The following is a 20,211-nucleotide window of genomic DNA, read 5'->3' on the forward strand; positions in this document are numbered from 1 at the left end:
TAATATAATTTATTTATTCCTTAATTTATCTTAAACCCTAAATCAATTTTAACGAACTAGTACTAACCTAAGTGGCTAAGTGACTTTTTTTTCCCAAAGTTTCTTCAAACTTCAATCTAACTCCAACTGTTCTCTTTGGCCTTTGCCTCTTTGTCGATTGCAACTTCTCTTTTTTTTGTCGACTATCACTTCTCTTCTCTTTGCCATGATCTTGAGCCATCATTGTTGCCATTGTTGCTTCTCTTCTTTTTGCCATGAGCCTTTTTCTTCTTTGCCATTTTTTTGCAAAAAATTAAGTTTGAATTCCTCTTCTATAAAAAATTATAATATTTTATGGAGTTATTTTATAAATATCATGATTAAAAACCATTATCACTCAAAATTTTCCCTTTTTTATTAAACTTGATATTAATTTTAACGAGATTAGGTCATAATCCATTTATAAAAAAAAAGATTTAATTGTTTTTTTTAATATATGTATGAAAACCAAAGTAAGCCCATTAAATGCTTTAATGACAAAATAATTTGTCATGAAATCATCTCATTTAATGTTGTGGTTTGAGTAGTTGACAAAGTATTGCTTTCCTTCGAAGATTAAAATTTAAATTGCATTTATTACTTTTGAATGAAACAAATATTTTCATCATACTATCATTTTTCTCTTAAAAAAATTAAAAAAATATCATGATAATTTTGTAATATGTTTAAAGATATTCTATATTTCTATATATACATATATATATATATATATTATATAAACTTGAGTTTAAACTCAAACTTGATTTTAGTTCAATTATAATCAAATAATGCTTTTCTAAAAAACATTATAATCAAATAAAATTTAAATAACATGAGTATTTGTCAAAATTAAACTTGAATCTAGCTCAACTTAACATTACGTGAATGAAGTCAAAATGTTATGGACATTTCCTGATCATTGTTCCATGTTATTTTATGTTTGCCCTTGATCTCCATAGCTCTTTTTCTTTTTTCGCATTTAATGAATTGGGGATAGAGTATCCTGTCTGGAAAGTGTTATGTCCTTCGCGTGCTTCTATGTTGTTTTAGCGATAGAAAATGCTTGGGGATGAGTTTGTGAATGAGGGATATGTGGAATTGCTTTTGTGAAAAGGAATAAATTTGCAGCCTTGAAATGGGCATCATTCATTATTTTCCATCAAGAAAAAAGGGCATCATATATACATTATTACTTTTGATTCTGCCTGTAGTTAACAGTGGCTTTGACTCAACATGCTTGTCCATGTGTATTCCTAGACACCAAGTAGCTCTTGCATTCTAATTTTCATATTTAGGAGTTATTTCAGTCAATATTTTAAAGCTACTACTTTTTTCCCTTTTATATGGGCTACTTAATATTGTGCCTCTTTAAACACTTTTTCTTGCATACAGGTTGTTGATATTTCCTTTTCATGCTTTGAATCTAGATTGAGCTAAAAACTCCATACCGTAAAGGAAAGAAGTTGTTTGTTTTGGATATTGACTATACTTTATTTGATCAGTGGTCTACAGTAGAAAATCCACTTCAACTCATGCGGCCTTGTAAGTATGTTGTTGCTCTCTTTGTATGCTTTATATGTTTGGAAAAATTTAAGTGATAATGGTTTTGATCATGATCTTTTAAAAAATATTAGAATTTTTTTATCTAATATAGAAGGGAAATTTAAACTTAATTTTTACAAAAAAGATAAAGTAATGTATCTATTATAGAATCAAATAATATGTAAGAAAATATTTATATTTATTTCTTAACATTATGAATCTTTTACACTTTAACATTTGGCTTATTAATAACTATATGAATCATCTACTCAAAGACTTGTATTTTTCAAGTAATTTTTTTTTTGTTCAATTTAGTCTTTAAACACCTCAATTTTTTCAATTTAGTCCTTATGACATGGCTCAAATTTTTTTTTAAAAAAAATTGTTCTTGATCTATCACATCAGCATTGCCATGTGGCATTATCACGTCATGTCAATGTCATGTGACACTACAACGTTAGCATGTCAAAGAGACGTGGCAATCAAAATCTACCACGTCAGTGTTGAGATTAGTGTTGACATCATGACTTTTAATGGTAAATTGGATGATGTAAGGGAGAGGGATTAAATTATTTTAATTTTCAAAATCGAGAGATTAAATTGATCAAATTTTAAGTATAGGGATTAAATTGATGAAAATACATTAATACAAGGACTATTTGAGTACTTTAACCTTATCTGAAAAAGCACACGAGTCCAATTTCTAACTCATTGGTTGCCAATTGAGAGAAAAAGGCTAATTGTGTGTTCTTATGAACTAGAGGAGAGTCCTTTATAGGTACAGGTGATCATTCCCAACAAACACATTTAAAATAGACACAATTGTTTGTTTCAAATAGATACAACTATTGGTGTTTCAACAGACATGATTTTTACTCCAAACAGATGTAATTGTTTGTTTCAAACAATTATAATTGTCTATTTTAATCAATCAGTTGGTGACATGACTTTTTGTTTTTAAAAATTATGATTAGCTATCATTTTTATAATTAGAAAATAAATTAAAATAATAAATATAATGTTGGTCCCAAATAAATGTGCTAGAAGGGGGGTGAATAGCACGTTTTGGCTTTTGGCAAGATGAGGAACTAATTTGAAAAGCAATGAAAATAAAAATAGAGTAGTTACTGCGCAGGAATTTAGAGTGGTTCGGTTCGAGACCTACATCCACTACCTTGATTATTCAACTAAGGATTTTTCAAATCAATCCACTATAAAAGGTGAAATTCACAAGCTTTCACTAAGCTTTACAATGGCTTTTACTAGGTTTAGTCAAAACCTTTCACAATAGTTTTTATCGAGATCAACTAAAATCCAACACCTAACTTTTCAATGCTAAGTTAGAACCTATACCCAATCAAGCAATCCTAACTTGAATCAATCCCTTAGAGTGACTCCCTCACTCTAAGAATATAAAGAGAGTGTACCTATAATCACACGGTTGATCTAAGTGGTACAAATGAAGGGCAGATCATAATTACAAAGATGAGAGTTGAGTGTAGTAAATGAGCAATAAGTGTTTTCTGGTTTTTCAGCTCTTTTTGTGTTATTGGAAGCCTTCAATTGCATTTCTAGCCGTTGGAACCCTCTTTTATACTTGAAAAATAAACTTTGAAGTGTGTTAGACAGTTTCTGACCGTTGAAACAGTTTTGTTGCAGTTCTATCCGTTAATCTGTCTTCTAGTGCACAATTCAAAATCTCTGACAGAATGCTCTTAGTCGACTAATTGATATCTTAGTCGACTAAGTCATCTCTGTCTTTTGATCCCAATTTTTGACAGTGTGCACTTAGTCGACTAACTTATTTCTTGATCGACTAAGTTGGTTATGTTTCTCAATACTCTTCAGCCCGTTAACTTTTGATTCAAATCTTAACTGACTAACTCTTCATTAATCGACTAAGGAGCTTCTGTCTTGTTGATCAATTATAACTTCCTTATTCCTATGCTCTTTGATATGTGCATTTGAATGATTGATTAATTATTTGCATACAATTTTTATCTTGCACACTCAAGTAGAAATATTAGACACAAATGAATAAGAATGTTTTATTATCATCAAAAACTAATGGAGCCAACATATAATTTATTTTTTAATTACCAATAGTGCCACGTTTTCAAGTACCAAGTGTCATTATAATATATTAAATATTATTAATTTAAGGCATAATATCTGAAAATGACTTTAAACTATTCAAGAAATTTTAAATAAGCTCTTATATTTTTACTGTGTTCAATCAAACTCTTGTATTTTTATTTTGAGCTAAATAAAAGTCTTTATACTTTTATTTTGAGTCAAATAAATCCTTATAACTAACGATTGACTTTGTCAAAATGCCATTTATCATTTTATGTCACGTGACATTGCCGGAACATGCTAACATATCATAATTGATGATAACTTGACATGTCAATATGATATAATAACATGATCAATGACATTTTTCACCTTGCACATTAGTGTCACATCAATACTATGTGGATATAAAATGACAAATGGTATTTTGATTAATGATAATTAGTCAATTATTAGTTATAAAGACTTATTTGACGTAAAATAAAAGTATAAGAACTTGATTAAACATAATAAAATAATAAGAGGTTATTTAAATTTTCTTTAACATTTTAAGGATTTTTTTAAGCATTATGCCTTAATTTAATTAATTTCAAAACCAATTAAGGCTAACAAAGCCCATCCATGATTCATTTAACACTTCAACCACTTTAGTCGAATTATTATGGACTCATTCTCCTCTTTATTTATTAAACTCTTCTTTATTTTATATTTTCAATTTGAGATTGTATCCTACATTTATTATTATTGAAAATGTCCAACATAAATTGTCAAATAAATTTTTTTAAAAAAATTTTACTACAATGAAAATCAAATCTCTAAATCCTATGGTTGTGGCAAATGACTTATATACAAAGGCTAGAATTTTGAAGTAAAATTATGGGGAAATTTGACTAAATATTGTTTGGGTAAATTTTTTACATTTTACGTAGAGATTTTTTTTAATGTTTTTGAACATTGATGATCGGTTTATATCAAGGAAAATGAAGAAGGCAGTAGACTTCTCCTTTATTTGATCTTATTTTATATATAAGTGGAAGTTAAATTGTATTTCGATAAAGTTATCTAATAATATCTAACTATGCTTTCATCAATTAAAATTAAATCAATTTTTTTCATTAAAGTTATCTAATAATATCGAATCGGTTCAACTGAAAATCTAAAGCTTGCCTGGTTCGGAATAATCTGATGGCTTAATATTTGAAATGCAAAAAAATTGATGACTATCTAATTAAATTGAGTGAATTTTTATAATTAAATAATTCTTTAAAATTTTTTTGTAAATGATAAATTTGGTAATTAATATTTAATTAAAAAATTTATATTTGATGAGTGACAATGCATAAAATTTATAAATAAACTATCACTTAACCGCAGTTCATAAATGTGTATTAAATATCATTTTATAAATATATTTTATCAATTTAATTTTAATTTATTTATAAATAAAACGATAACATGTGGTTCATATATAAGGTATAAAATCTAGACTTGGACACCAGATCTAATATATACACTTATTAATTGAAAACTGGGAAAGCGGGAGTTGTGATTAACACTTGAAAAGAAAAGGTAAGAGAAAAAGAAAAAACAAGTGTAGCGTTGTGGTGAGAGGTGAGTGGACGAGGATGGCTTTGCGGTGGGCAACGGCGGTGTCCTCCCTTCATTCTTCGCAAGCAGAGGCGGTATTTCTAGAGTTGTCTTGCTCGAAAACCCTCTACCCATCGCAGCGAACCTTCACCTTTCGACCAAATTCTACGAAACGTCTCTTCTTGCCTCTCCATAACTTGAGCTCTACTGCTAGGATTGCCTCCTTTCGTTGCTTCTCTTCTGGTACTTCACCTGTCTCCCTCGTTTCTTGGAATTTTATATTTACCATGTTAAACATTCCCAGGCAATCAATTTGTTTCTTTCTGTTTATTTTTTTATTTTTTATTTTTTTGTTTTTCAATGGGCAAAGGTCATATCACTTAATTTAAAAAAAAAAATGTTGAAAAGTGGATCCAACTCAGACCTTTCGAGTTTTGAGAGGGATGCATACCATACCATACCATACCATAGTTGCTCCTACTTTGCTTGGTTGCCATGACTTATTCCTAGCGTAGGTTCAATTAGTGCTGCGCAGTTATTAGTTGATTTACGCACTTTTCCAGAAAAACAAAAATTAAATTACGACCGATGCATTACGGTTTAATTTTATGGATTTTTTGTTCTTTACGCACACACATGTTTGTTTTGTCTGCAGCCTTAACTCCTGATCTAAAGAATGCATTGGATAAAGTTGTTACATCAAACAAGGTGGTTCTTTTCATGAAGGGAACTAAGGATTTCCCACAATGTGGATTTTCAAATACTGTGGTGCAGATTTTGAATTCTTTGAATGTTCCTTTCGAAACAATAAACATACTAGACAATGAAATGCTTCGTCTGGGTTTGAAGGAGTATTCCAACTGGCCCACCTTTCCTCAACTTTACATTGAAGGAGAATTTTTTGGTGGCTGCGATATCACAGTTGGTAAGTTTTTTGTTATTTTTCATTTTTAATTTCTCTTTGAAATCAGCTGCTACCATTTCCCATTATTGCTTGTAAATTCAAATGTAAACGCTCTAGTTTTAGGCAATTAAATCCCTTGGAGCATTTATCTCCCATTCCAAATTAAGTTTTACACTATGTTTGGTAGGATGGAAAATCGAGGGAAGGGAAAAACCTGAGGAAAGGAAAAAATAAAGGAGAGGGAAGAAAGTTGTTTTTCCTTCCTTGTGTTTGGTATGAAAGATGGAAAATAGAGTGAAGGAAAGAGATTAGTGGTAAAATTGTAAATAAAATGATGAACTTAATAGAAAGAGTGTTTTCTTTAAAATGGAAACGAAAAGTGGAAATTCATCCATTTTGCTTCCTCCTCTTATTTCCCTACAAAACAAAGCAAGGGAAGAAATGAAAACACTGTTTTCCTTCCACTCCCTTTCCTTCCTTTTTCTTTTCCTCCTACTAAACATAGTGTTAGGGTTTATTTCAACATGTTTCTCTTTGGTCTATTTTGCTTCCACATGTTTTTAGTACTCTCTTCGTATTTTCTGCTTGTGTTCTATCTTTATGACATATGTATACACACATATACACATACCCAAGCTCACATGAGTGAACATGTGCACCAAAGCTTGCATGCACATATATACATTCATTAAAGATAGATAATTGCTTCAAGTTCTTCTCTATCATTGATTAGGGTCTTATGCAATATCTTTCCAACGTGAAGGGATGGAAGAAAAAAAAAAAGTTTTGCACTGAGCAGGGGAGGTGGGGGTGGGGAGGGATTGGGAATGGGAAGCTTCCCTTCTGGCCTTTGGTAATGGAACAGCCTTCTCCTAATTTAAGCTAGAGATATAGCAGCATTGGACAGATAATTAGGCAACATCCATCAGTGTAGAATGACATTGTTTGGTTCCTGCAGACAGTTCGACTCCATCTTTTAGGAATAGATTTCTCCATATAAAGAAAATCTAAGTGAGTATTTTTGAAACGTTATTAAGTTGTCTTCTATAATAAGAAATTCATTTCATGAACATCTTTAAGAAGTCTTACTCATGACCTGGAGTAAATGTGTTTTAAATAGTTTATATTTATTAGAGTGGTTTGAAATAGTGAGAAAATGTGTTTTTAAGCATTTTTTGTTAGTGCAGTATGCTAGAATTGGAGTCAAGAGATTTGAATCCGGTGGCTTATGCTTCTTCCTTATCTTAAAAGTAAAATTGTTGTTCAAGAAATACACACACACACACAAAAAGAAGATTTACTTGCACGCACAACTCTAATTCAGTAATGTAGTATAATGATTTGATGTAGTGAGAAAATGTGTTTTTTAAGCATTTTTGGTTAGTTCAATATGCTAGAATTGGAGTCATGAGATTTGAATTCTATGGCTTATGCTTCTTCCTTATCTTAAAAGTAAAATTGTTGTTCAAGGAACTATATATACATACAGACAAACATGCTCACACGTGTGCACGGGCGCAAACGCCCACACATACACATATAGGAGATGGGCTTTTCAAACAAAATATATATATAGGGGAGGGATCAAGTTAAACTGATGTAAAACTAACAAGTTTTACACCCTTTTATAACTTTTTTTAAGAAACTTTTCAGAAAGCCAACTGTTGGATTTATCAATATCTTAATGCTTATTATGCACGTAATTTTTAAGTCAATCTGATATTTATATCACATTGACCGAAAATATCCTATTTTTGCAATATATATAACAGTTGAAATTTTTATACTTTCAAAAATTAGGTATGCTTTTTTAATTAATTTGAAATTTTATACGCATGATCTAAATATAAAGCATGAAATCTAACGGTTAACAAAATAAAAATCGTATAAAATAATATGAAAAGGTGTAAAGCGGAACTAGTTTTTTACTTGTCTAAGTGGATCTCTTGTCAAATACATGTAATGGCAAAAATGAAAGATTTGCTTGCATGCATAATTCTAGTGCAGTAATGTGATACTATAACATGTGTAAAAAACTCAGAAAGCTGAAAACGGCAGGACCTAGTTGCTGGATTTCACCTTGTATGGCACAACTTTCAATTTCTGTTGTTAGTAACTGAGAAATTAGCTAAAGAAATATGTTTCTATGAGGCAGTAGGTGCAGGGTCTTCATCATTTGAAGTAACAGCCTTTGATGCAAGAATTGTAATGCAGAACATGATATAGATGTTTGTTATTTATAGCATCAGTGATTGTTTCTCTGTTGGTGTCCATTGTGCCTCTCATCCTCATTTTGCCTTGGTTTATCTACACGATAGGTTCTAATACTTTTCGTAATGCACTTTATTTTATATCTTTGATTTTTCTCTCTTGTGGTAGGAATTCATTTATAAGTCTAGTTTTTAACATTTGCATTGAGCAAGTGTTTTTATGAATCTTTGTTTTTTTTCCTGCAGAAGCATTTGAAAATGGGCAATTGCAGGAACTATTGGAGAAGGCAATGTGCTCCTGATATTTATCTGTGTTGAAAAAGTGTGGTATAGCTGCACTTGTTCAGAAATAGATAATAACTTATTGTTTTGGTTGGAGTGGGAAAACTTGTATAACTCGGCTGATCTTGTGGTTGTTTGTGTTGATCTTATATGGAAATTATACAATATACTTGAAGCCTAAATCCGTCTCTTGTTTACTTTTTGAATAGCAAGATAAAGGAATTAAGAGAGGAAAACAATTGGGGCTGGTCTCTTTGAAATTTGAACGGCATTTCTATCTCTCTACTTCTGCTAGGTTGCTACTCATGCCATAACTTTGATTCAAAGCATGAATATAGATTTGGTAATGAAGTTTTAGACTTGAAAATTTTTGTAATGGGTTCCTGGCTTCAAAAACCTTATGCATATTAAAACTTCAAATGGTTGGCTGACATGATTATATAATAGGTAAAAATTTCAAATGCTTACAGCCATTACCGACTCCCTGCATTCTTTTTTCTGTGTGCAGGGGATTTCAAGGGGATAAACCTCTGGATTTTTGCAGGAGCTGGGGCTAGAACCCCAACCCTACAAGAGTTCCAAGTTAGTGTTCTAAGTTTCCCCTCCCCTGCAAGAGTTGTACCCTCAACTAGGTTTTGCTACTGCTTATCTGTGTTGTAAGTTTAAGTTTTCCTTTGGAAAGCGGAATTTATGTGGTTACTGTGTAGAGTTGGTTCAGAATATATGAAGCTTCACTGCCAAGTTGAGTTCATTTCTAGTTACCGTCCAAGTTTCAACTTCTAGTGACCTCTTCTGCTTGGGTAACTCATGATTAAAAATAAATAATTATAACATACTGTAGTAAAAGGAATTGTAATCGATATGAACCGAAAAGAATTACACATAGAATTAAAGTTTTTGGACTCACAATCACTAATCATATAGAAAGCAACCAAGTGATGAACCCTCGTCAAAGAAGAAATGCTTAACCTTGGAGATCCAACCAACAATAATAGAGGAATTTATGAAGTGTGCTCTTGCTAGGAAAATAGTCTTCCCTAAAAGGGAACCTGGTACTGCTGCAATGAAACAATGCCCCAACATGTACTACTGATTCAAGCATCGGTGAGGGTCCTGCCCGGCCCTTTCAGCATTTGTTTTGCAGGAGCCCACCAGTCAACTTACTTGAATCTTGATGATGATGATGATGATGATTTGAGTTCAGTTTTGTTATACAAATTTCACTTGCTTATGCTCATGATTATTCTCCAAGCTAGTCCTTGATCTAAAATTCTAAAACGAATTTTAACTATAAACAAGATGATCACGGAAAAATATTAATAAGATAATAGTATTTGATTCAATATTACATCAAATTTGTTTTTCTTTTGAGATTAAAAAAAATATTATTCGATTTTCCAAGAAAATAAGAATAACTTTTTATTGTTCAAAATCAAATAATCAACTATTGCTTACTGTAAAACTAATAATATGTTGAAGTTGAAGTTATATACGGAATTGGAATTAAATAGTTGTTATTATTTTATCATTTTTGTTCACAATCTTTTTATTTTATTATTCATTAATTTTTTAAATTTATTGTAAAAACTGCAGTTATTATGTCGTAATAATTTATCCATTTTAATTTTGTTTCAAAACAGATTTAGAACAAATAGCAATAAAAATTTTGTTGTTAAAATAATAATAATAATAAAAAAAAGGTGAAGCCCATTAGAAAAGCACTGACACATTAATTAGCTGTATATGCATTACAGGGTAAACTTCCCATGTTTTATTGCAAAAGCACAGCACATTCAGCTTGTCACAAGGCAAAACCGGTAAGCAGAAGGGGAGGCAATGATTGGGAGATTTCAATGAAGAGAAGTAGAAAAGAAGGAAAACAAGAAGAAAGACACAGAAAGACAGAAAGATGGGTTTGTCTCAAGACAATCTAAAAGGTGTTGTTTTGGCATTGTTGTCAAGTGGGTTTATTGGGGCAAGTTTTATCATTAAAAAGAAAGGTCTTAGAAGAGCTGCCGCTGTTTCCGGTGTTAGAGCTGGTCCGTGTTTTTTTTTTTAATTTACATTTACTGGTGTAAATTTGGGATGTTTATATTCTTTGATTCTTTGGTATTTGCAGGTTGTGGTGGATATGCTTATCTTTTGGAGCCTTTATGGTGGTTGGGCATGATCACAAGTATGTTGGGATCTTTATTTCTTTCTTTTTGCTGTCTCTTCTCTGTAATTACTCTTCTGTTTTTTCTGTCATGATTAATGTCTCATGTGTAATTTAATTTTCAACTTATCACTCTTTTTGTTACAATCAGAATTGCTGATCCTGATGATTGGTTATATGAAATTTGAATTTGTGTTGTTATTTGTTTGAATTCTTTAATTTACCACGAATCTTAATACTTTATATCGGATTCATATTTGACATTATAATTGCTCAGATAATTATTTTGGTAGCATCAAAATGGTTGAAAATCTGTCTCTTTCTTTTTCTTTTGAGGGGGTGGGAGGTGGGATGAGTTCTGGCAACTGATGCATTAATGTAGAATTTATGATGAAATTGCCTAAGCGACCTTTGAAATAGATTGGTGGCATTTTGTCTCTCACTGATTGTTTGCAGAAAACCTTTCGTTGTATATGTTGATGCAGTGATTGTTGGAGAGGTTGCAAACTTTGTGGCATATGCATTTGCTCCGGCAATTCTTGTTACTCCTCTCGGTGCATTAAGCATTATTGTCAGGTAATATCTCCTACTCCTAGTTCAGGTGGTACTTCCTTCTAGGATCATATACTGAGTTCTCTTTTTCTTCGTTTTCTGCCTCCCTCCCACTTGTGGTACTTGAATGGTTCTCAGTGCTGTCTTGGCTCAATTCATGTTGAAGGAGAAGTTACAACCGCTAGGCGTTTTAGGATGTGTTATGTGTATTTCGGGTTCAGTCGTAATTGTTATCCATGCACCACAAGAGAGCCCTATCACTTCTGTTCAGGAGATATGGACTATGGCTACACAACCAGGTCTTTCACCTTTCGATCATCTTTTTCTATTATCTAATTTTTTGTTTGTTAAACATGTGAATGACTCTATTTCCTTTCTATTTCAGCTTTTTTACTGTATCTGGGCTCAGTTATTGTGTTGGTGTTCCTTTTAATCTTCCATTTTGTACCAAGATGTGGGCATACGAATGTGTTGGTTTTCACAGGCATTTGTTCATTAATGGGATCTCTCTCGGTACATCATTTGAACTACTGATGGATTTAAAGTTTATTTTGCTTCCTACCTCAGGATTAATTCCTTTTTTCTTGTGTTGCCCAGTGTGAGAGTTTGAGTTGCGTTTCACTAAAACTTTTCAGAAGCTGCCTGATTTTATATAAATTTAAAATAGGTGACATATAATCATTTTTGGAATTTCCTTGAAGTATTTCACTTCTGGAATGCTTTGATTCTTTGCTCAAGGTTGAAGCTTTCAGTTGATGTGATTATTCAGGACATGTGATTGACAAAGGAAGAGTTCTTTGTAGATGAATCTGCCCTTCTTGTCTGTATAATCTGGAGAGAAACTTCTCTTAATAGATATGTGGTATATCATAACTACTGTAAACTTCTGATGGTTTTTCCATTCTTTTTGGGGGGCTTAAATCCTATAAAAGCTCCTGTGTTATGGCTATTAATTCAACTAAGCCCCTCACTTTTTATTGCATTCAAACAAACCCTTAAACTTTGATTTAGGTCCAAACAAGCCCTTAATCCTCATGGAAATTTAACAGTCGTTAGACTCAACACCAGCTGATTTTTTTGCCCACGTGACATATGACTTGACGAGCTGATGTGGCCATGTGGCAGCTGGCGTGACCAAATCATTGGATATTTTTACCACGTCAGCTCACTAGGTCATATGCCATGCGGGCATAAAAGGCGAACTAGCATTGGGTGTAACAGATTTAAATTTCTGTTAGGGTTAAGGGCTCATTTGAATGTGATGAAAGGTGAGAGGCTTAGTTGAATAAATAGTCATAATACAGGGGCTTTTTTAGGGTTTATGCCCATTTTTTTCCTCAGACACCGGTCTGCTTTGATAATTTCTTCTTCAAAAACTGGAACCGAGTAATTTATGATATTTTCTTTTGCATATGACACTTCAATATGGTGTCTTATTTTATGAATATGTAACATATGCAGGTGATGAGTGTTAAAGCCCTTGGAACTGCACTCAAACTAACCTTTGAGGGAAAGAACCAACTACTCTACCCAGAGACATGGTTTTTTTTGTTCATTGTGGCTACATGTGTCATAACACAAATGAATTATCTCAATAAGGTATGTATTTCTAGTGTTTGGATAAGTTATCTTGCTTAGGTATTTATATGGAGCCATCTGGAAATCCTAGTCTACAGTAGAATAGGTTTGAGATAAGGTTATAAAGTTAACGATTTAATAATTTACTAACTAACCAAGTTTTTATTAATTTAATGATTTGATATGTTTGTATTAAGTTAGAGTCAGTGGTGTGATGATAGATTGAGGTAAGGGTATAAAGATGGGCTGCTTTATCTCATATGTACTCAAAAAAAAGTCATTGTGTTGTATCTTCTTTTGTTACAAAAGGTTTTTGGTCAATAAATGAGTGTCTCAAATCTTTTGATTGCTTCAATAGGAATGAAAATTTCTACAGGACCTGTGTTCAGATTTGATTTGTGGAATTTTGAAGGATTTAGTCTGTCAAGGAAAGAACCATGTATTGTTAATTTTCTTGCGTCTCTTAATTCTATAAGAACTATTGCTATTGCTCCTCTGCTCTTCATCTTTAGACATAGTGGAGATGATCCTTCAGGATATTTAGTTGGGAAAAGGTTAAGTGACACACGTAAGTTTATGGTTTTGCAAATGTCTCTCTTGCTCTTTCTCTATAAGAATCACCTTTTTTCATTGAAAACTTCTTTGCTATCTAACACCTAGCTGTTTAATTTGCCTTGGTGGTGGCAGTGCTTTTAACTTTTAACATCTATATAAACAGTAAACTATCATTAACAAGGGTGTTCTAGTTTCATAAGCTGGATCAAATAAGTCTGGATACGAATTGATGCGTTCAAATCCTTTTGACCTTTTGGTAAATAGTTTTCACTCTGAAAAATATTCTAATGTTTCAGGCACTTGATACATTCAACACTGCAGTTGTCTCCCCTATTTATTATGTTATGTTCACATCGCTTACAATTCTCGCCAGTGTCATAATGTTCAAGGTATTGTATCGTCAATCACTGGTTGCATCTTGCTAAAAAGATTCTCATCTTTGCCTAGTGAAGTTTCAGACATTTTGAAGATTAAAGTCCAGTTATCATGACTTAACGAATAGGCTGCAAGTGATGGACTAAACAAACTGGCTTAGATAATCATTAAATTAGGTGTTCCATTCCTCCTTCTGTGGGTCCTGGCCTGCAAATTGAGGCTGGGGCTGGACAGAGTTTAGAAGTAAAATTCATTTGCTTTGTCCAAAATAAAAATTAAAGATAAAATAAGAAAACTCTCTACCTGCAATGTTGTGGAACCCTGAAACATTTTTTTGTTTACCTACCAATTTAAGCTGTTCCAAATTTTGGAGGACAGGTTACTACAACTTTGATCCCTTTTGAACCAATATTAGGGGTAGAAACATATTTTCATGTGTAGGTCTTCTGCTTTGGATGAATCACCAATCTAATGTGCTTAGAACACATAAATATTATATACAATTTTCAGGATTGGGATGGTCAAAGCATGGGAAGCATCATATCTGAACTATGTGGCTTCATTGCTGTGCTTTCGGGGACCATTTTGTTGAACTCAACTAAAGACTCTGATAGAGGTTCATCCTTCAGAGGTGTGTTGAAATTCCATTTTCTGTTATCTTCAGCTTATCTGTCTATTGGTTAAACCCCCTTATTGGATCTTAAATTATTTTAAATAATTGCAGGTGGCCATGCACCTCTATCCCCTACATTATCTACAGGACTCTTCAGTGGAAATGGTGAAACTCCAAAGCAAGATGAAGAAAATGTTTTATTGTCTGAGGAAATTTGCTTAAGGAAGCAAGAGCTGCACTAAGATGGCTAATTAGTAGATTATGAGAACACGTCTAACTTTCGTGTGATCAAGGTGCAAGATGGAATCCAGGTATCAAGAATCCTTAAAGGATATGCTGAGAGATGATTTGCACCATGAGTTCTGGTGACATCACGAAAGTGAGGGAAAAATATTAACAGCTGGTTTGAATGTCATTGTTCATCAGGTGCGGTACCAGTTTACCAACTGATGCTTGCTTCTCAGGCGACATGCTTGTAGAGTGAATCAGTGGTTGATGGTACTTGAAGGGGATGTTCAACTGATCAAATCAGCAGAAATGGTTGCTGAAGGTAGTATGTGGTTCCCTCAAGAACTGAGGCCTGGATTTTTAGCAGGGGAAGTTTGAGTGCTTCAATGTGAAATTGATAGTGTGGCATCAACCCTAGAGAAAATTTTGGACATTGTGTTAGATATGCGGGGGTGCTTTCATTAGGAAGGGCAACCAAAAGAAAGTAATACTTGTGGAGTATACATACATAATGAATTGTAGTGTCAGGTGAATTTACCTGAAAGAACACTGTTTTCGTTTTATTTATATTGGTATCTTCAAGTTCTCAAATTCACCTCCTAAAATGTTTAAACATTTCATGGCATCTCCCCTCCCCCTACTAAAATGCTAAGCATAGCCTTCCCATTTAAAAATTGGTAGCCTTTCCTTTTCTCTTTTGACAACTAAAAGGTTGGCAGTTTTGCTTTCCATTTCTTTCTTTTTCTTTTCTTCTGAAACAATTTAAATTTTGCAAGCAAGATTACAAGACTGACATATACATATCCTATTAAGAGATATTTATGACCATCAATTAATGTAATTAATTATTATGTAAATATATATGATAATTATTTAATTCTACGTTAGTGTATAAAATAATAATTCTTAAATCAAATCATTTTTATTTATAAAGAAATAGAGTGCTTAAATTAAAAAAAAAAAACATTATCCTTATATAGATTTTATATGTTGTTAGTGAATCAAATGTTACCACCTCTTTAATAAATAAGCTTCAAAATTAGAAATTTTAAAAATAAATATTTAAAATTTTAAAAATATTTATTTTGGAAGACTTTTAAAACTTTTATCTTTATTTATTAAATAAAACGTATTTATGAAGTGACATTTTATGATTAAATAATAGTTTATAAATATACATCAATTCTACATCAAATATAAACTTAAAAAAAAATAAGTTTTTTTTCTTGAAAGATCAACTTGTGTACATTCTTTTCAATTCTTTTCAAGCAATAAAAGACTTACAAACTTACTAAGTATATTATTATGTAACGAAGTGCACATTTTGATTGTTAATAGACTTGACATTTTACACTTTATTAATTTATAATTTTATTAATTAATGAGACTTCTAATAAATATAATTTTTTTTTTCAAGAAATAGATATTTTTTGTAATTGAGTAACCGCCAATCTCGAGCCGAGGGTAGAGTTTCCAAGTTCGCAAAGAAGGAACAGAAAGGAGGAGGAGGAAGAAACCAACGTTTTAGTACAACAATGGAAGCAAAGATAGGGAAATTCTTTGAGTCAGTTGCCAACTTCTTCTCCGCCTCAGATCCGCTTCCTTGGTGTGACGCTGACATTGTTGCTGTATGTTCCCTTCTTCCCCTCATATTTTCTTAATTGCAGATTTTCTTATTTGGGTTTCTTTCTTTTTCTATTCTCTTTCTTCAGACCCCACTCTTCCCGCTTTCTGAAATGCAAAAACCAATAAAATCTTTGGAAGAATGAGAAGGAAAGTGCGTAGCCTGGGTTCTTTGGATTGCTTTTCTATTTGGCCTTCTGGGTTTTCTTCTTGGTTTAATCTTCAATGTATTTTGTCTTTCCTTCACAACTAACTTCCTTTTTTTCTTGGGTAAGTTATTGGTTTTTCTGGAATGAAGAACTTTGCAATTGTAGTGTAATTACATACAAAAATGCAACTGTAATGGAATAAACCTGTAGTAATCTTTACTCTTTGATTTTTAGATGATGCTTAATATCCTTTAGTAAGAATCACAATCTTGTGTCAAACTCCTTTTGTTTCGAAGCTTATGCTATTCTGTCTAGCAGTTTACAACATAAAGTTGTGGGCTCCTTGATTCTCTAATTAGTAGTTTAACAGAATCGCTGCTACGTAAGGCAACTCATATACTGATTTCTGTCATGGTTCCCTGATTGATTATGATATATATGACTACAACAAACACCTCCACTAGCCTTTGTCCTACATTTCACCTTTCTTTCCCCTTTCTGCTTTGCATGGTTAGAAGCAAGCATCTGGCTATGAAGGGATTCTTGTCATTTATGGAGACAAGTATGTGTTGAAAAAGGGAGCCAGGATCTGAAATACTGGAGGCTTCTTGTAGATGTGTGTCAGTGTGTGTTTTTCTAGAATATTCCCTTTCATGTTGGTGTGGTAACGTATTCTTCCAGTGTGGTCAAGGTGAGTGCATAGGTGCCAAGGTGAAGCACTAGATAGTATAAGTGCATTGCCACCTCCACGTGAGGTGGCTTGATTGCAGTTCATGCCTTTGGCCCAAGCCACAACATTTTAAGGGATGGCGTGCCTAAAAGGACTCCTCATTGACACCTTCCTTTATTTTCTGCAATTGGGGATGGAGTTTCCTCCATGCATTGGGAAAAAAAGGCTGCTCTTTGTATCATAAGCTTCCTCTATTGAAATGAAGGAGATTTGGAGTTAAGAGTCAAATGTGGACTTCTAATTACTTTAGGATACTCTTGAGCTTTGTATTACATGAGGCAATAGAATGGACTTAAGGAGTCAACTTTTGGAAAGCTTATTTGATATTATTTCATTGTAGATACATGTAAACATGCATATAACTATTCTTTTTTAAAAATTAAACTAACATTTCTTTAATAGCATGCTGAGAGATGGAGTGAAAGATTAACAAAGACTTTGGTACAGACTATAATCTATAACAAAAGAATCAACTTTTACTGAGCTTTCTTAGGATTAGTCTTAAGTAGCAACACAGTGGGCCATTTCTTCTTCTAGTTGTCATTAACTAACACTTTGCTTTACTTGGGTGATTGCTTTTTAGTGCCTTGTGACTTGGGTAATACAAGGGTCCTAGAGCTGTGAGTGCTCCTTTGCCTTTGACTTCTATGGTTCATTTATTAAAGTAGTGTTATCTCTATTGTCCTTTAACTCGGACACAAGTGTCAGGCATGGATATATGTTCAAATAGGTGTGCTTCACTAGTAAATTTTACTCTTTGCAAGTTTTTCCTTGTATTTGGAGAGTCATACCCTCATATCATATTTATTTTAATGTGCTCCATATGTGTCACGGAGAGTTTGATGTAACTTAGGTTTATTGAACCTTGAATGCCTCCTTTATGAAAATAACTGATGGATTAGCCTATGATATCAGCTGTGTGATAATTGCTAGTAAACCAGAAAGTACTTTTTCTGTTTTATTTTCAGTTTCAGTTGTATTTAGCATCTAAGTGATTTTATTTTGAAACCTTTGAATTATGTAGACTTGGAATGCGGTTTGGATGTACTTCCTGGTTGTTTTTTCTTCTTCTCCTTCAAAATTTTTAATATATAACTTAGCAAAAAATTACTGCTAATGGTTGAACCAATAAAAAAGGTTCATCACAATTTGGTTCATGATGCTTGAACTGTGTGATGGTTCGGCAGTTTCTCATATGCTTCTGGCTTTTTCATCCTAAATATGAGGCACCGTATATTCATATTCACCACATTAAATTGTTTTATATATAGATATATTCTTTTCTTCTTGCATGGGATGATTAGGTGGTGAATCGAGTCAACTTGAAAATAACACTTAGAACCTTAATTTGTAGTTGGATGAGTTGACATCGAACTATCCTGGCTTTATATACTGGTCAAGATTATAGACATTGAATTAATCTATACATTTTTGTCTTTAAAATAATTTGCAGGGCTATGAAAAGGAGGTTGCTGAGGCAGAAAAAGGTTCTGTTGAGTTGAAAAATGAATATGTTATGTGTTTGTCATGGGCTCTTGTTCACTCAAGACGAGCCGAAGATGTGCAACGTGGGATAGCTATGCTTGAAGGTGAAATTGAGTTTCTCTCTCCTTGTCACCCCATTTGAGATCTTTTGCTGAATATCATCTACCTGTCTGAATGGGTAAGATTAAGGCATTTACTATTTGCAGCTTCATCGGACAGCACTACTAGTCCATTGAAAATGAGAGAGAAGCTTTATCTTCTGGCCGTTGGATATTTTCGAAGCAGTGACTATCCAAAGAGCAGAGAGATTGTGGAGCAATGTTTAAAGGTTGATTTTCATTATTATTCCATACTCCTGCTCCAGATATTATGGCATTTCTTATTGGTGGAATATGCTGCATTATTTTGTGTTATAGACCTCTGACCTATTCTCATCATCCCCAGAATAATTGGTTTTGTTGAAAATGTTGTATTCCTAGTAAAAAATAATCTATGTGGAAACTGCATGATCCTTGTCTATTTATTTGTAGAAACACTTTTGATGTGAAGTTTGTTCTCTGTATATCCATATATCAATAGGTTTTGTCATTGAATTTGGCAGATGGAACCTGATCGGAGGCAGGCACAATCTCTTAAAAAGGCAATTGAAAACCGGATTACAAAAGGTAGTTTAAGTACCTATGATTTGTGGTTTCTCCCTCGTCATTGATCTGTACTTAGCTGATGTGACAACTTTCCTTTAAATTTCTGTGCAGATGGTGTCATTGGCATAGGTATTGCTGTTACTGCTGCAGGGCTGATTGCTGGTGGCATTGCTGCAGCTCTGGCACGGAAGAACTAACCTATCCATCTGATACGTATGAGAAATCTTTCTGCTTAAGCATTTTCTGTGAAGAAAGGAAAAGAAATGCTACCCGAATGCATCTTCTCTCTCATGTTTCATATATTGCTGTACAGAAAAGAAAATTGTTAGAAATGCTTCTCTTGAAAACATATTTGTTGTCTTCTCAAAATGAAATGTTTGAGTGCTTTTCAAAAGTAGTTCAGTGATCTCCTGGTTTTACTCTTGCTCACTGCAATTTTTCAGTGGACATCACATGACTGACTGATTGAGGTTATATCAGCCGAGTTGTCATTTCTCTTGGCTGACTCTAATGACTATCTAATTGCTGCATCCTTTGCATCCCATAACTTTATCACTGCAAATGATTGCTGACTCCTTTGCATCTCATGATTGTTGGCATACATTTTTGGGTTTTATTTTCCTTGGTATGAACAATGAGTGGCTATACTCTATATTCAAAGTGTTAAGGAAAAAAAAAGTATAATTGCCTTATATGGTTATGGTGTCTTTATGGGGCCATAGCAAAAGCTCAATCCTTGACAACGTCAATATTAGAAGGCAGAAGATCCTTTTTGTGATGTCAAAGTCCTTGACAACAGCAGTACTTGCTGGGAAATGGTGTTGGCTCATCATTGGTATGCAATAGTTTGACGGCTATATAGATTATACGAGTAGATTGCTGCAAATGTTACCCAATTTTTAGGA

The 20,211-nt window shown here is 33.0% G+C and overlaps 3 protein-coding genes across 7 annotated transcripts; all 3 read left to right on the forward strand.

Moving 5' to 3' along the window:
• Positions 5,133 to 9,376, forward strand: LOC18589947 (monothiol glutaredoxin-S14, chloroplastic). 2 transcript variants are annotated; one of them, XM_007015153.2, is made up of 3 exons: positions 5,133 to 5,466; positions 5,879 to 6,148; positions 9,128 to 9,376. In XM_007015153.2, exons 1-3 carry the CDS (start codon positions 5,262 to 5,264, stop codon positions 9,277 to 9,279), a joined length of 627 nt encoding a protein of 208 aa, XP_007015215.2. In that variant the 5' UTR covers positions 5,133 to 5,261; the 3' UTR covers positions 9,280 to 9,376. The 2 variants fall into 2 exon arrangements, with proteins under 2 accessions (XP_007015215.2, XP_007015214.1); XM_007015152.2 differs by lacking the exon at positions 9,128 to 9,376 and adding an exon at positions 8,584 to 8,904.
• Positions 10,409 to 15,270, forward strand: LOC18589948 (probable magnesium transporter NIPA6). 4 transcript variants are annotated; one of them, XR_001929546.1, is made up of 10 exons: positions 10,409 to 10,658; positions 10,739 to 10,795; positions 11,260 to 11,350; positions 11,465 to 11,625; positions 11,712 to 11,839; positions 12,788 to 12,925; positions 13,756 to 13,848; positions 14,345 to 14,465; positions 14,559 to 14,758; positions 14,874 to 15,270. XR_001929546.1 is itself a non-coding variant. In XM_018127871.1 (9 exons), exons 1-9 carry the CDS (start codon positions 10,529 to 10,531, stop codon positions 14,687 to 14,689), a joined length of 1,050 nt encoding a protein of 349 aa, XP_017983360.1. In that variant the 5' UTR covers positions 10,409 to 10,528; the 3' UTR covers positions 14,690 to 15,270. The 4 variants fall into 4 exon arrangements, 3 of the variants coding, with proteins under 3 accessions (XP_017983360.1, XP_017983361.1, XP_017983362.1); XM_018127871.1 differs by having other exon boundaries at positions 14,559 to 15,270; XM_018127873.1 differs by having other exon boundaries at positions 10,410 to 10,658; positions 11,231 to 11,350; positions 14,559 to 15,270.
• On the forward strand, positions 16,079 to 19,836 carry LOC18589949 (mitochondrial fission 1 protein A). The gene is made up of 5 exons (XM_007015156.2): positions 16,079 to 16,303; positions 18,631 to 18,766; positions 18,869 to 18,990; positions 19,264 to 19,327; positions 19,418 to 19,836. The coding sequence occupies exons 1-5, from the start codon at positions 16,211 to 16,213 to the stop codon at positions 19,501 to 19,503; spliced, it is 501 nt and encodes a 166-aa protein (XP_007015218.2). The 5' UTR covers positions 16,079 to 16,210; the 3' UTR covers positions 19,504 to 19,836.

The sequence above is a fragment of the Theobroma cacao genome, chromosome 9 (assembly GCF_000208745.1).
Source record: "Theobroma cacao cultivar B97-61/B2 chromosome 9, Criollo_cocoa_genome_V2, whole genome shotgun sequence".
Taxonomy (NCBI): Eukaryota; Viridiplantae; Streptophyta; class Magnoliopsida; order Malvales; family Malvaceae; genus Theobroma; species Theobroma cacao.

Excerpts from the sequence above, each read along its gene's own strand:
- LOC18589947 (XM_007015153.2), top strand. The coding sequence starts at position 5,262 with ATGGCTTTGCGGTGGGCAACGGCGGTGTCCTCCCTTCATTCTTCGCAA. Across the intron at positions 5,467-5,878 it reads CTTTCGTTGCTTCTCTTCTG|CCTTAACTCCTGATCTAAAG; the intron begins GTACTTCACCTG and ends TTTTGTCTGCAG. Across the intron at positions 6,149-9,127 it reads TGGCTGCGATATCACAGTTG|GGGATTTCAAGGGGATAAAC; the intron begins GTAAGTTTTTTG and ends TTCTGTGTGCAG.
- LOC18589948 (XM_018127871.1), top strand. The coding sequence starts at position 10,529 with ATGGGTTTGTCTCAAGACAATCTAAAAGGTGTTGTTTTGGCATTGTTG. Across the intron at positions 10,659-10,738 it reads TGTTTCCGGTGTTAGAGCTG|GTTGTGGTGGATATGCTTAT; the intron begins GTCCGTGTTTTT and ends TGGTATTTGCAG. Across the intron at positions 11,840-12,787 it reads CATTAATGGGATCTCTCTCG|GTGATGAGTGTTAAAGCCCT; the intron begins GTACATCATTTG and ends TAACATATGCAG.
- LOC18589949 (XM_007015156.2), top strand. The coding sequence starts at position 16,211 with ATGGAAGCAAAGATAGGGAAATTCTTTGAGTCAGTTGCCAACTTCTTC. Across the intron at positions 18,767-18,868 it reads TGGGATAGCTATGCTTGAAG|CTTCATCGGACAGCACTACT; the intron begins GTGAAATTGAGT and ends TACTATTTGCAG. Across the intron at positions 19,328-19,417 it reads TGAAAACCGGATTACAAAAG|ATGGTGTCATTGGCATAGGT; the intron begins GTAGTTTAAGTA and ends ATTTCTGTGCAG.